At 39.9% G+C, this 13,904-nt stretch overlaps 1 protein-coding gene across 2 annotated transcripts in view; it reads left to right on the forward strand.

The window, feature by feature from the left end:
• The window catches only part of FAF1 (Fas associated factor 1), a 502,796-nt gene that overhangs the window by 343,125 nt on the left and 145,767 nt on the right, over window positions 1-13,904 (forward strand). For both annotated transcript variants that reach the window (XM_055255394.2, XM_063627483.1), the window contains exon 9: window positions 4,099-4,194. In XM_055255394.2, coding sequence (XP_055111369.1) covers window positions 4,099-4,194 — 96 coding nt within the window. The remainder of the gene's footprint in view (window positions 1-4,098; window positions 4,195-13,904) is intronic.

Genomic DNA, 13,904 nt, shown 5'->3' on the forward strand with positions numbered 1-13,904 from the left:
GTTTGAATTAAACTTTTATCCATACATAATTTTATAACATCATGCAATCACTGTTCATTTGGAGAATATTGGTCTTGTGAATTATGCAGATTTTCTAAATGTTGACACATTTCATTACATGATATAAAAAGTCACATCTATTATATTAATATAACCACTGAACTCATCACAAAGGCTTTAAGCATTGAGAAGCTGTCAAGCTCATGATGGCTGATAGTTTTTAAAACTCTTAATTTTTACGTGAAAACTCAAATTTTGTCATTGGCAATTAATACTGTCAGATCTGTTCCTTGAAGTAGTAGTCTCACTTCATTCATTTTGGAGAAAATGTTCAGCAATTAGGGATACTCAATCACAGGTTGAGTATCCGTAATCTGAAAATCTGAAACTTTTTAAGCAGCAACATGATGTTGAAAGAAAATGCTCGTTGGAGCATTTCAGATTTTGGATTTTTAGATGCGGAATGCTCAACTATTAGGTATATATGATGCAAATATTCCAAAATCCAAAACAGTTCTAAGTCTGAAACACCTCTGGTCCCAAGCATTTTGAGTAAGGGATACTTGTCTGAATACCAAATCCAAATAACCACAGTTTGTCTGCCCATCATTTGTTTAAGTAGTAATGGTGTTTCATGAAAAAAAGTGGCTGATTCAGCATATAACTCAAACACAAATGCTTTTTCTTCAACCCATCCATTATACTTTGGTATGCTGTAGAAGTCCTTTATACGTACTTCACATTTGTCACATAGAATATTAAAAGACATGTATTAAGAGTCAAAATTTAATTAAAAATAATAATTGTTACTGATTTAACAGGGACGTTCTTAAATGAAACTGCCATTTTTACAGTGAGTACATGGAACTGGAGATTTTTAACAGTTTGGTGTTACTACCTTAATTTGTGCTGAAGTACCAGCAGATTTGCCCACTATTGCTTTTTTTTAACATCAGTATAAAAACACTGTGGCCAGGCGTGGTGGCTCAGGCCTGTAATCCCAGCACTTTGGGAGGCTGAGGTGGGCAGATCACCTGATGTCAGGAGTTCAAGACCAGCCTGGCCAACATGTTAAAACCCCATCTCTACAAAGATACAAAAATTAGCCAGGCATGGTGGCACACACCTGTAATCCCAGCTGCTTCGGAGGCTGAAGTAGGAGAATCACTTGAACCTGGGATGTGGAGGTTGCAGTGAGCTAAGATCGTACCACCGCACTCCAGCCTGGGTGACAGAGCGAGATTCCCTCTCAAGAAAATAAATAAATAAATAAAACACAGTGAAAAAGTCTAATGCCACTTCAGTATTATTATGAAATAATTTTGACCTTATGGAACTCCTAAAAGAATCTCAAGAACCCTGTGCCTATAGTACATACTTTGAAAATCACATGGTATGTTCTTTTTTTTTGAGACGGAGTTTCACTCGTCCAGATTGGAGTGCAATGGCGCAATCTCGGCTCACTGCAACCTCCACCTCCCAGGTTCAAGCAATTCTCCTGCCTCAGCCTCCCAAGTAGCTGGGATTACAGACATGAACCACCATGCTCGGCTAATTTTTTGTATTTAGTAGAAATGGGATTTCACCATGTTGGTCAGTCTGGTCTCGAATTCTTGACCTCAGGTGATCCACCCGCCTCAGCCTCCCAAAGGGCTGAGATTACAGGCGTGAGCCACCGTGCCCAGCACGGTATGTTCTTAACACTAAATACTGTTTGTAAGAAGAAAAGAAAAAACTTGAAATGGACTTTGAGTACTCACTCACAGATGGAATATCTACTAGGTAGCAAGTGTATTCTCATTTAAGCCATCCTCACAGAAAGCCTGTTAGGAAAGGTCATGTTAATTTTATAGAACAGAAAACTTAGCCTTTTTTTTTTTTTTTTAAGACAGGTTCTTGCTCTATCACCCAGGCTAGAATGCAGTGGCATGATCCCAGCTCTCTGCAGCCTTGACTTCCTGGGCTCAAGCAATCCTCCCATCTCAGCCTCCCTAGTAGCTGAACTATGGGTGTGTTCCACCATGCCCAGCGAATTGGTTTTTCTTTTTTTGGAGACAGGGTCTCACTTTATCACCCAAGCTGGAGTACAGTGGCATGATCACAGCTCACTGCAGCCTTAACCACCTGGGCTCAAGTGGTCCTCCCGCCTCAGCAACCCAAGTAGCAGGGACTACAGGCGTGTACCCCCATACTCAGCTAATCTTTTGTTTATGTTTTTAGAGACAAGATCTCACTATGTTGCCCAAGCTGGTCTTGAACTCCTGAGCTCAGGCTATCCTCCTGACTCAGCCTTGCAAAGTGCTGGAATTACAGGCATGAGCCACCACGCCCAGCCAGGAAACTTAGTTTCGAGATGGAAAATATTGATTCGAGTGAATAGTAGAAGACACTCTGAGTTTAAAGTCCATTCTACACTTAGCCATCTCCTGTTATTAAATAGGAAAAGTTCCTTTAGGGATCAAAAAGAATTTGTTAAGTGCCTGCCTTTTCCATGGATTACTTTTTAACAGAACAAATTTACTTAATTTTGTTCATTTTTCTTCATGTCTTGTCAGAAAATGATTTACCATCCTTATATTTTAATCATTGACAGCTGACAAGAACAATTAAATTCTTTCCAACTGTAGCTACTTTTTCCTTAAGATGTGGCCTTAAAAATATAAATGCTGTAAAATAATTATTATTTTTGTGAAAAAGGGTTTTCTTTGGATAATTTAAATGCATAAACCTTTTGTGTTGATGTAGTATAATTGTCAAATTATTTAATTGGACACATATACCTAAAATAATGTTAATATTATGTAATGTTAATTTACAAATACTGCTTTTGTGGCTACCCTCATATTTCATGATATTTATTCAAATTCTATAGGCATTTTTTATATATAAGCATCATCATCACCACTAGGGTCACTTTTTTTTTTCTTTTTGGTTGACATCATAAAAACTAAATAATTGAATTGAATAAGATGACTACTGTTGTGTTAATTAAGGAACAGGCTAACTTAGAAAGACCCCAGAATATAAGGTGACAGTGGGCTTAACAGTCTAGGTGAGGAAGGTGTTTCTGCTAAAGTCATGTTTTCTAGAGTCCATCCTTCTCGCTGGACATTTTATCTCAAGCCACAGGTATTCTTCACAGACTAGTAAAAAGTAATGTTTGTTGAGCCACTGCTGTGTGCTAGGCATTTTCTCATTGCTTTACCCATAAACTCAACCTTATTATCCCTACACTGTGGAGAAAGTAATAATCAAATACTATATCTAGGTGTCATTAAGGACAGTTGTAATTTTTTCATTTGCTTATTTTTTGTTTTGTTTTGGTTTCATTTGTCCTATGTGTGTATATTCATCATCTTCCCAAGACATTTTTCAAAGTGTCTTTTAAAGACAGGTTTATAAGGACTTTTAATACTTGCAATTGTGAGATTATACAGAGCTCTAGGAATAATCATGTCTTATCATTGTCTTCTTTATTAGCCAGTTTTGACAAGTAAACTCTGGGAGAACCTGAAGCATCATTGACTCAGGTTATTTGAGGCTAATCTGTCCAAACAGCGTATTGAAAATGAAGTATTTGAGGAAGCACCCTGTAATAGGAGAACTTTTGTAACTACTCAAATACAAGGCAGCTTCCTTTAGGGTAAAACCTAAACTTAGGTTTTTGTATATTTTTGATATATGTATCTTATGGAAATTTTAAATTTTGTATCTCACCTACAATTTTATATTTCTATCCCTATTGCCCTCGGAGTTAGGAAAATGAGGTATTATTCTGCTAATCAGAAAAGTAGCAGATGCACATTGAGGCAGTGGGGGATTGGGGGCAAATATGTCTGATTTGCCTTATTTTGGGCTCATTACAGTTTCCTAGAACCTCAGTCTATCATCTAATGAAAATTAGCCTTGGCTACCATAACATCCCATGTGTGGAAAAATTTCAAATTTTCAAAGCCTTCCTGGTAATGTAATACCCAGGATACTAGAGTTAGCTTTCTAATCTAGCTTCAGCAATAATAGAAAATACCTGAAAAGTAAAATCCTTTTGTGAAACATGGCCATATTTTGTTTACAAATGATGGATTCTACTTTTTGCAGATGTGTCTTGCTGAATCAGGGCTCTCCTATCCCTGCCATCGACTTTCAGTGGGAAGAAGATCTTCACCTGCACAGACCCGGGAACAGTCGGAAGAAGTAAGCCTGTTTTCCAGCTTTTCATTGAACAGAAGGCTCATCCCCCACCTACCTGCCCACTTCCCTTTCTTTTTTATCTGCCAGAGCAATGAACAGATAGAGTTAATGTAGCATTAATTAAATCTCGGTAAATTCTTGAAGGCAGAAACTGTCCATGCAAGGTTACTACTAATGTGCTCCTTCCCACTCTGTTAGTTGCATGTTTCAACAGACAGAATTCAGATGGATTGGTTGAAATGATTTTTACTTAGAACCATCGGGCTAACAAAGAACTTTCTAGGCTGGGCACAGTCACTCACGCCTGTCATCCCAGCACTTTGGATGGCCGAGGCAGGCAGAGCACATGAGGCCAGGAGTTCAAGACCAGCCTGGCCAACACAGTAAAACCCCGTCTCTACTAAAAATACAAAAATTAGCCAGGTATGGTGGCAGACACCTGTAATTCCAGCTACTTGGGAGGCTGAGGCATGAGAATTGCTTGAACCCAGGGGGCAGAGGTTGCAGTGAGCGGAGATCACACCACTGCACTCCAGCCTAAGCAACAGCATGAGAATGCATCTCAAAAAAAGAGAAAAGAAACTTTCTTTGCTATTGACTCTGTAGTTGAGTAGATTCATTAGGATTGACCCTGGAAGTCCTTTAACTCATTGGGTTGGAGCACTTACCATGAGGCAGACACTGTGCTTGATATCTTTAGATAACAAAGATGAATAACACTGTACCTATACCAAAATGCTCAGAGTCAAAGGTGATAGATAAAATAACAGTGGCCGGGCGCAGTGACTCACACCTGTAATCCCAGCACTTTGAGAGGCCAAGGTGGGTGGATCACCTGAGGTCAAGAGTTCGAGACCAGCCTGACCAACATGGAGAAACACCGTCTCTACTAAAAATACAAAATTAGCTGGGCGTGGTGGCGCATGCCTTTAATCCCAGCTACGCAGGAGGCTGAGGCAGGAGAATCACTTGAACCCAAGAGGTGGAGGTTGTCGTGAGCCGAGATTGTGCCATTGCACTCCAGCCTGGGCAACAAGAGTGAAATTCCATCTCAAAAATAAAAATAAAAAGATAATAATAATAATGATGGCATAATATAAAAAATACAGTGATAGTGTTGCACACAAGGGTCCTAAAGAAACAAAGAGAAGGGGCAGGTAAGATTGAACACATTTGTGTGTGTGTTGTGCCTATTTGGGTCTATGTGAGCCTGAAGAATATATATATATAAAATTTTTTGTTTTTGAGATGGGATTTCACTCTTGTTGCCCAGGTTGGAGTGCAATGGAGCGATCTCGGCTCGCTGCAACCTCCACCTCCCAGGTTCAAGCGATTCTCCTGCCTCAGCCTCCCAAGTAGCTGGGACTACAGGTGCCCACCACCATGCTTGGCTAATTTTTGTATTTTTAATAGAGACGGGGTTTCACTATATTGGCCAGGCTGGTCTCGAGCTCCTGACCTCGTGATCCACCCACCTCGGCCTCCCAAAGTGCTGGGATTACAGGCATGAGCCACCATGCCCAGCCCAAGCCTAAAGAATATTATAAGGAAATATCTAAATTCTATTCCATGGCTACAAACAGCACTTTCATGCTCAACTCTGACCGTGGTTATAAGGAAATGGGAAAGAGAGCATGGATGTTTTAACTTATTTAAGAAATATTTATTGAGCTCTTACTATGTGCTGGGAAAAGTCATCACCAAGACTTTAAAAGTGTATACAATGGAGGTCATAACTAAATAGCACAGATGAACTTTATTTAAACTATAATTTTGTTGTTTTTTTTTTTTTTTTTTTGGAGACAGGGTCTCACTCTGTCACCCAGGCTGGAGTGCAATGATGCAATCTCAGCTCACTACAACCTCTGCATCCTGGATTCAAGTGATTCTCGTGCCTCAGGCTCCCAAGTAGCTGGGATTACGGGCACGCACCACCACACCCAGCTCATTTTTTTCTATTTTTAATAGAGACGGGGTTTCACCATGTTGGCCAGGCTGGTCTTGAACTCCTGATCTCAAATGATCCACCCTCCTCAGCCCTCCAAAGTTCTGGGATTACAGGTGTGAGCCACTGCGCCTGGCCTTAAACTAGAATTTTTTAAGACAGAGCACGATTCAAGTATTTAAAAGCTTAGGCTAGTATGATAAAAAAATTTTTCCGTTTACATTCTATACAAAATTTGGTTGCTCATTTTTATTTAAACTGCCTATATATTTTGGACACCTGTTATGGAAGCTACGACAGGACTTCTCCAGCCATCCTTTGAATACGTATTTATATCACTTAAACATGTGAAAGAGAAATGGAGCTACTACGTAATTGAAGTTGTAGTCTCTAATCATCCTGTGAAAATTATAATTTGCCACTCTGGTTTTTAACATTTTTTAGAAAACCACAGAGAAGGAAGCGTTTTCCCCTGCTAATAATACGACCGTGCTGTATTATACTGTACTGTACTTGGTCTCCAAAAATGTTTATTCCTTTTCAAGAGACCAAACCATTTTTTTTTTAAAAGCACTTTATCTCACTAGCCCTTGTGAAAGAAAGATAATATTGAGTTTCACTGCTTGGCAGAAATTGCCGGACATAATTTAATGAGATATTTCTTTAAAGTGCTTGAGTCTGTTTTTAACGGCTAGAGTAGGTCATACTTCCACTCTTTAATGGATAAATCCACTAACATTAAAAGGTGGCCAACTAGCCCCAACCAAAATTTTTAATTATTCTGTGTCCTATCTGAGAGGTGACAGGTAACTGTTTCACTTCATTTATTTTCTTCTCTCACCCTCACCATTATATGTGTTATTTGGGTGGTCCCATCAGCAGAGAGAAGTCAGTTCCATATAGTGAAGAGCAGTGTTTGTGAGGCTAGCACACTATTTAGGTTATTTTGAGAAAATGGTAGTGTGGCATTGGGAGGCTTTGCCAAACTAAAACAGTCACAGCCTCGGTAATATCTTATTACTGAATAATAATATCCTATTATTAGGAGTTCTGCCCTCCTATAATAACCAGTTTCATTTTTGAGAAGCTTTTTCTGTTGTCTTCCTTATATTAAGTTGAAATATGTGTAATTGTACCTTCTACCCAGTGATTCTACTGCTGTCTTCCAGTTCTACTCCTACATGACTTTGTGTGTTTTAAGACAATCATCTTTCTTTTTTTTTTTTTTTTTTTTTTGAAACAGAGTCTTGCTCTGTTGCCCAGGCTGAAGTGCAGTGGCATGATCTTATCTCACTGCAGCCTTCTCCCCACGGGTTCAAGCAATTCTCGTGCCTCAGCCTCCCAAGTAGCTGGGACTACAGGCATGTGCCACCATGCCCAGCTAATTTTTGCATTTTGAGTAGAGACGGGGTTTTGCCATGTTGGCCAAACTGGTTTTAAGCTCTTTACCTCAAGTGATCTGCCCTTCTTGGCCTCCCAAAGTGCTAGGGTTACAGGTGTGAGTCACCGCGCCCAGCCAACAATAATCATTTTGCTATTGACTTTCTTAAACTTTGAGTTAGGAAGGAAATATTTGAGACCAGCAGTGAAATTCAAGTTTTAGATTTTATGGATTGTAGTTATATGTCCTTTAGCTGGGAGAATTTTGATTCTTACATCATCTCTCGGGCCCTACAGACACAGTTTCTTTATGATCATTTAATAATTTTTTTCTCATCCTCCCCTTGTTCCTGAGCCCCCGTGTAATGATTTTCCCATATTTCTGGATACCTAGCTAGGTAACAATTTATCCTCAGTTGCTTGGGTGAGACAGTGTAGGGGCCTTGTTGACCCTGGCTCCTTGGGAATTGTTCAGTTCTCAGTTGACAGTGAAGAAGGAGAAGCAATCCAAAAACTTAACAACAAAAAAAAGTTTTAATGTAATGTTAAAAGCATTAGTTTATAACTATGGTTAAAGAAACATTTATTGAATGCTCACTATGTACTAGTCAGATGAATATAAATTGATAATTTTATATTATATGATTAATGAGAAAATTGAGGCAAGCATGAGATGCTAGGGGAGCATAGATATGGGAGTGGGTTGTAACTTTCAAGAAGGTTTGCAGGCAAGAACTTTGTTTGCCTTTCTCCCCTCTGTAGCCCTAACACCTAGCATAGTGCCTGGCATGTAACAGACACAGAATAGTTATTTGTAAATGAATATTTTTTAAATAAAGAAAATAAAAGAAAAAAAGACTAGAGGAGGTGACATCCAAATTGGATTATAAAGAATGAGTCACAGCCAAATAAAGAATCAAAGGAATCATATTCCATTCATTCCATTGAGAGAAAAAAGCATGATTTGATGTAGCAAATGAGAAGAGATAAGTATAGGTTGCTGTTAGTACAGAAGAAAGTCGGGGGAAAAGGAAGATAAGAGATGAGGTGAAAGTGAGTAAGTCTTGTATGACACATTGAGAATTTGGAACTGTAGAAAGCAGTAAAAGCCCTTTTTTTTTTTTTTCTGAGATGGAGTCTCGCTCTGTTGCCCAGGCTGGAGTGCAGTGGTGCGATCTCGGCTCACTGCAACCTCCACCTCTCGGGTGCAAGCTATTCTCGTGCCTCAGCCTCCTGAGTAACTGGGATTATAGGCACCTACCAACATGCCCGGTGAAATTTTTGTATTTTTAGTTGGACAGGGTTTCGCCATGTTGGCCAGGCTGGTAACTCCTGACCTCAAGTGATCCACCTGCCACGGCCTTCCAAAGTGCCGGGATTGCAGGCATGAGCCCCTGCACTTGGCCAGCGGTAAAAGACTGTTAAGTGGGGAGTGATATCTCCCCACAAATACACAGTTTAGTGAAGAGCACTCTGCTGTACACAGGCTAGATTTAAGGGAAACAAGACAGAAGACAGAGAAATCAGGTATGAATCTGTTGTACTAGTGCAAGCAAGAGATAATGGAATCCTCAATGTAATACAGCACATTTACAGAATGAAGGAAAAAACACGTCATCGTCTGCATTTGACAACATTCAACACCCTTTCATGGTAAAACTAGAAATAGAAGAAAACGACTTCAGCATAATGAAAGACATATATGAAAAACTCACAGCAAGCATCATACTGAAGGGTGAAAGACTGAAAACTTTTTCTCTAAAATCAGGAACAAGATAAGAGTGACCCCTTTCCTTTTTTTTTTTTTTTTTTTTTTTTGGGAGACAGAATCTCGCTCTGTTGCCCAGGCTGGAGTGCAGTGGCACAATCTTGGCTCACTGCAACCTCCCCCTTCTGGGTTCAAGTGATTCTCCTGCCTCAGCCTCCCGAGTAGCTGGGACTACAGGAGTACAACACCACACCCAGCTGATTTTTGTAATTTTAGTAGAGACAGGGTTTCACCATATTGGTCAGGCTGGTCTCAAACTTCTGACCTCAGGTGATCCATCCACCTCAGCCTCCCAAAGTGCTGGGATTACAGGTGTGAACCACCGCACCTGGCCAAGAATGACCCCTTTCACCATTTCTATTTGACATAGTACTGGAAGTTCTGGCCAGGACAATTAGGCAAGAAAAAGAAAAAGAAATAAAAGGAAGAATTAAAATAATCTCTGTTCACTGATGATGATTTTATATGTAGACAGCTCCAAAGATTACATTTTTAAAAAACTATTGGAACTAAAAAATGAATTCAGCAAAATACCAAGATACAAAGTCAACACACAAAAATCACTTGCATTTCTATAAACCAACAGTCAACAAGCTGAACAGAAAATTAGAAAAACAATTCCAATGACAAAGCATCAAACAGAATAATACTTAGGAATTAACTAATAAAAGAAGCAGAAGACTTGTACTATGAAAGCTACCAAACATTGCTGAAAAATTAAAGAAGATATAAATGAAACACATTTCATGTACATGGGTTGGAAGGTTAATATTGTTCCAATGTCCATAGTGCCGAAAGCAGTCTACAGAAATCCCTATCAAAATTCCAATGGTGGTTTTTTGCAGAAATAGAAAAACTTACCCAAAATTCATATGGAATTTCAAGGGACCTTGAATAGCCAAAAACAATCCTGAAAAAGAACAAAGCTGGAGGACTCACTCTTCCTGATTTCAATGTTTAGTAAAAAGATACAGTAATCTAAGCAGTGCAGTGCTAGTATAAAGACTAACATATAGACCAATGGAATATAACAGAGAGCCCCAGCATGCCAGCATATTATGATAAAATGGTTTTTGACAAGGGCACTAATCCCATTCAATGGAGAAAGGGGAGTTTTTTCATCAAATGGTACTGGGAAAACTGGGTATCTACATGCGAAAGAATGAAGTTGGACCCTTACCTAATATCATATGCAAAAATAAACTCAAAATATATGAAAGACCTAACTGTAAGATCTAAAACAATACAACTGTTAAAAGAAAACATAGGGCAAAAGTTTTATGACATTGGATTTGGCAATGATGTCTTGGTGTGACACTAATGGTACAGGTAACAAAAGAAAAAATAGAAAAATTGGACTTTGTGAAAATTAAAAAGTTTTGTGCATCAAAAAACACTAGCAATGGAGGTAAAAAGGCAACCCACAGAATGGGAGAAAATATTTGCAAATCATACATCTGATATGGGATCAATGTCTATAAAATATAGAGAACTCCTAAAACTAAGTAATATAACAACCCAGTTAAAAAATGGGCAAAGACCGAGCTGCAAGACTGCTACTGCTGTAGTTGTTCTGGCCTGGGACCACAGCCCAGCAGCCTTGACAGTCTCTGGGTGTGTGACCTACCACTCCTCTCCCTCCCCCCTACCTGGAGTCACCTGAGCTGCTCCTGCTTGGGTCTAGAATCCCTCCTCAGCAGACTTCGTATTTTTCAGGTGCATAAGCACCTGAAATTCCTCCTCCCCAGAGCCACTCCAGCTGCTGCCTCCATGGGTTCTTTGGCCCAGGGACACAAACACAGCTACTGCATGTGTGCCTGAAAACAGCTCTGTGACCATTCATCACAGGCTTCAAACCCACCACTACATGTACCTGAGGCTTACCCCAGCAGCTAGGCTACTGCATGCTGCCCGCCCTGGCTGCCACAGTTTTATGTGTATAAGTAGGTGATCTTGCCCCTTGGCTCCTGCCCCTACCACTGTCCTTGCAATCACAGATGGCCCTGCAGCTGTCCACATATACACAGATAGCCCACATATACACAGATAGTCTAATTCCTGTCACCTAACCCTAGCTGGTGCCTGCAATTGAGCATAAGCAAGCTTCCAGCCCTGACCATCCCACATGTGCTCTTACAGTCTTGCCCATCTCCTGTTTCTGTCTCCAGCACTTAGCCCAGTGCATGAGGCTACATCTGGATCTGCTGCCAAAGGCATGTCTGCAGCCAGCCTTTACACCAGAGGATGTGCATTTCACTGGCTCTGGCCTTCATTGTTGCTAGCCATGGCCCTTTGTTGCTGGACACAGGCACAGCAGAGGACTCCAGTAGCCCTTGCAGCCTCTACAGACCTCCCACAACTTTTGCCATCAAGGATCACACAGGTGCCAATGTCACAGACTCTTAACTGTCTAAGCAGACAAGAGTCAGTGTCCCCCCAGACCTCAAGTCACCACACACACGCACCACTTGGCATCTTGTGCCCTTAGACCCAGTGCCACAGCATGCCCCAGAGTGCCTCTCTCCTTCCCTACCCTCTCTCCACACCCACAGGTGAAGGTCTCTCCTTACTAATGGCAGCCCATAAAGTCTGGAAGAGGTAACTTTTTCATCAAATGCACAGACACCTTTGCAAGAATACAAGGATCATAAGGAATTTGGGAAAGATGATACCACCAAAGGAACACAATAAACTCTAGTAACTGACCCTAAAGAATTAGAGATACACGAATTGCCTGACAAATAGTTTAAAATAAGTTCACGTTCAGCCTGGGCAAATAGTGAGACCCTGTCTATACAAAATGTATAAAAATTAGCTGGATGTAGTGGCACGTACTGCAACTTCCATCTCCCACGTTCAAGCGATTCTCCTGCCTCAGCCTTCCAAGTAGCTGGGATTACAGGAGTCTGCCACCGCACCAGGCTAATTTTTGTGTTTTTAGTAGAGATGGGGTTTCATCATGTTGGCCAGGCTGGTCTCGAACTCCTGAGCTTAAGTGATCCGCCTGCCTCGGCCTCTGAAAGTGCTGGGATTACACGCATGAGCCACCATGCCTGGCTGACATACCTAGTTTTTAACATAGTGCCTTGATATAATAGGTAGTTGGTGAATGTTGCTGAAAGGAACATCTATGTCAATTACAAGCTTGCTTTAATGCCAGTTATGAGTTCTAAATGTTTGCCTTAAATGGTTTAGTTATCATCTCCTCCAGGAAGTTTTTCCTGATTCCTACCCTCTATGATTTAGGTCCTCTCTTCTGAATTTACATGTCATAGCACTAATCGCTCTGTGTATAATATATGGTGCTCCTTAAGAGAGGATATATTGTATCTTTCACACAGGTCCAAACAGCGTAGCGCTTAACAGTGATTTGTAAATGTTTGTTAAATGTTAAAGGTAAATGAATGCAATAAACAGCCCAAAATATAATCACTAATTTTTTAGCTGTTTTTAAAATTATGAATAAATACCTTTTCTGGATTTAAAGAATTTTAGGGCAGCCATGACAGATACCAAGAGATTATCTATTCTCATCAGCAAACGTTAATGGAAAAAAAGTTTGTTTATCTTATTTTTTAGAAAGCTTTTTCTAACCTGTTAGATGGCTGATAAGAAAATATGAAGAGACTGGGAGTTCCTTATACATAATTAAGTAGTTCATTCTTGCAGATATTTCAATAATTCATATTTGAAATATACTTTTTTCAACAAAATTGGCTTTTTAGATACCTCCCTTTGAAGATGTTGTGGTTATAGGATTTTGTTTTCTGGGATTTTAAGAGGTTTGGGGATTCTCTACTTTGTGAAGGGAAAATGAATAATGGAGACATATGGAGAATATTAAAATCACTATCTTATTATGAAGTAAGGTCCTGTTGTTATAAAAGGAGCTAATTTATTGAACGGGATTTGGAGAAAGAGGATAGATGTGGGACAGTAAAGTAAAAGGGGTAAGTATAGAAAGAAGTATATATAGAACATTCCCTTTTTTCTCCCCTGTGTCTCCCACCCCTTGTTCTTAACCTGATGCCTCAACGGAGGGGGTGAGTACTAGGCAAGATTAAGCAAAGACTGAGATGATAGCTTACCTGATAGAGGATGTGAGAAGATTTGTCATACTCGTCCTTTGTTTCTTTTCATTTGCCTGTGAACCTGGCTAGGCACTGTAAAAGAACATGTGGTATATCTTGTAAATCCTGAGCCTTTACCTGTTTAAGACTAAGCCTCAAATTTAAAGGGAACTTCATGCTCCAGATATTTGACTACCTGAAACGCAGCGGGAACTCAAGCACTGTTGTCCTAGTAAATGTGTTGTTTTGTGGAGGAGGCTCTTTCACTGCTCTAAAATGAGAAGGCATTGTGGATTTTTAAGCTGTTGACTAGCTTAAACCTGGAGGAGATCTTAGATCTACGAACAGACTATTAAGGGAGGAGAACCAGTGTTTCTGTGAGAAATAGTTAAGATAGGAGGTAAATGCTTAAGGGAAGGACCATTTATTTATTCATCCAACAAATGTGTCTTCATTGTCTTGTCTATTCAAAGCATTAGAAAGATTGTCTTAAAGTTGAGAGGGAAAATATTATGATTATGATTCTCTGCATTAATGCTTGGGTATGCCT

This window comes from Symphalangus syndactylus, chromosome 12 (assembly GCF_028878055.3).
Source record: "Symphalangus syndactylus isolate Jambi chromosome 12, NHGRI_mSymSyn1-v2.1_pri, whole genome shotgun sequence".
NCBI classification, from domain to species: Eukaryota; Metazoa; Chordata; class Mammalia; order Primates; family Hylobatidae; genus Symphalangus; species Symphalangus syndactylus.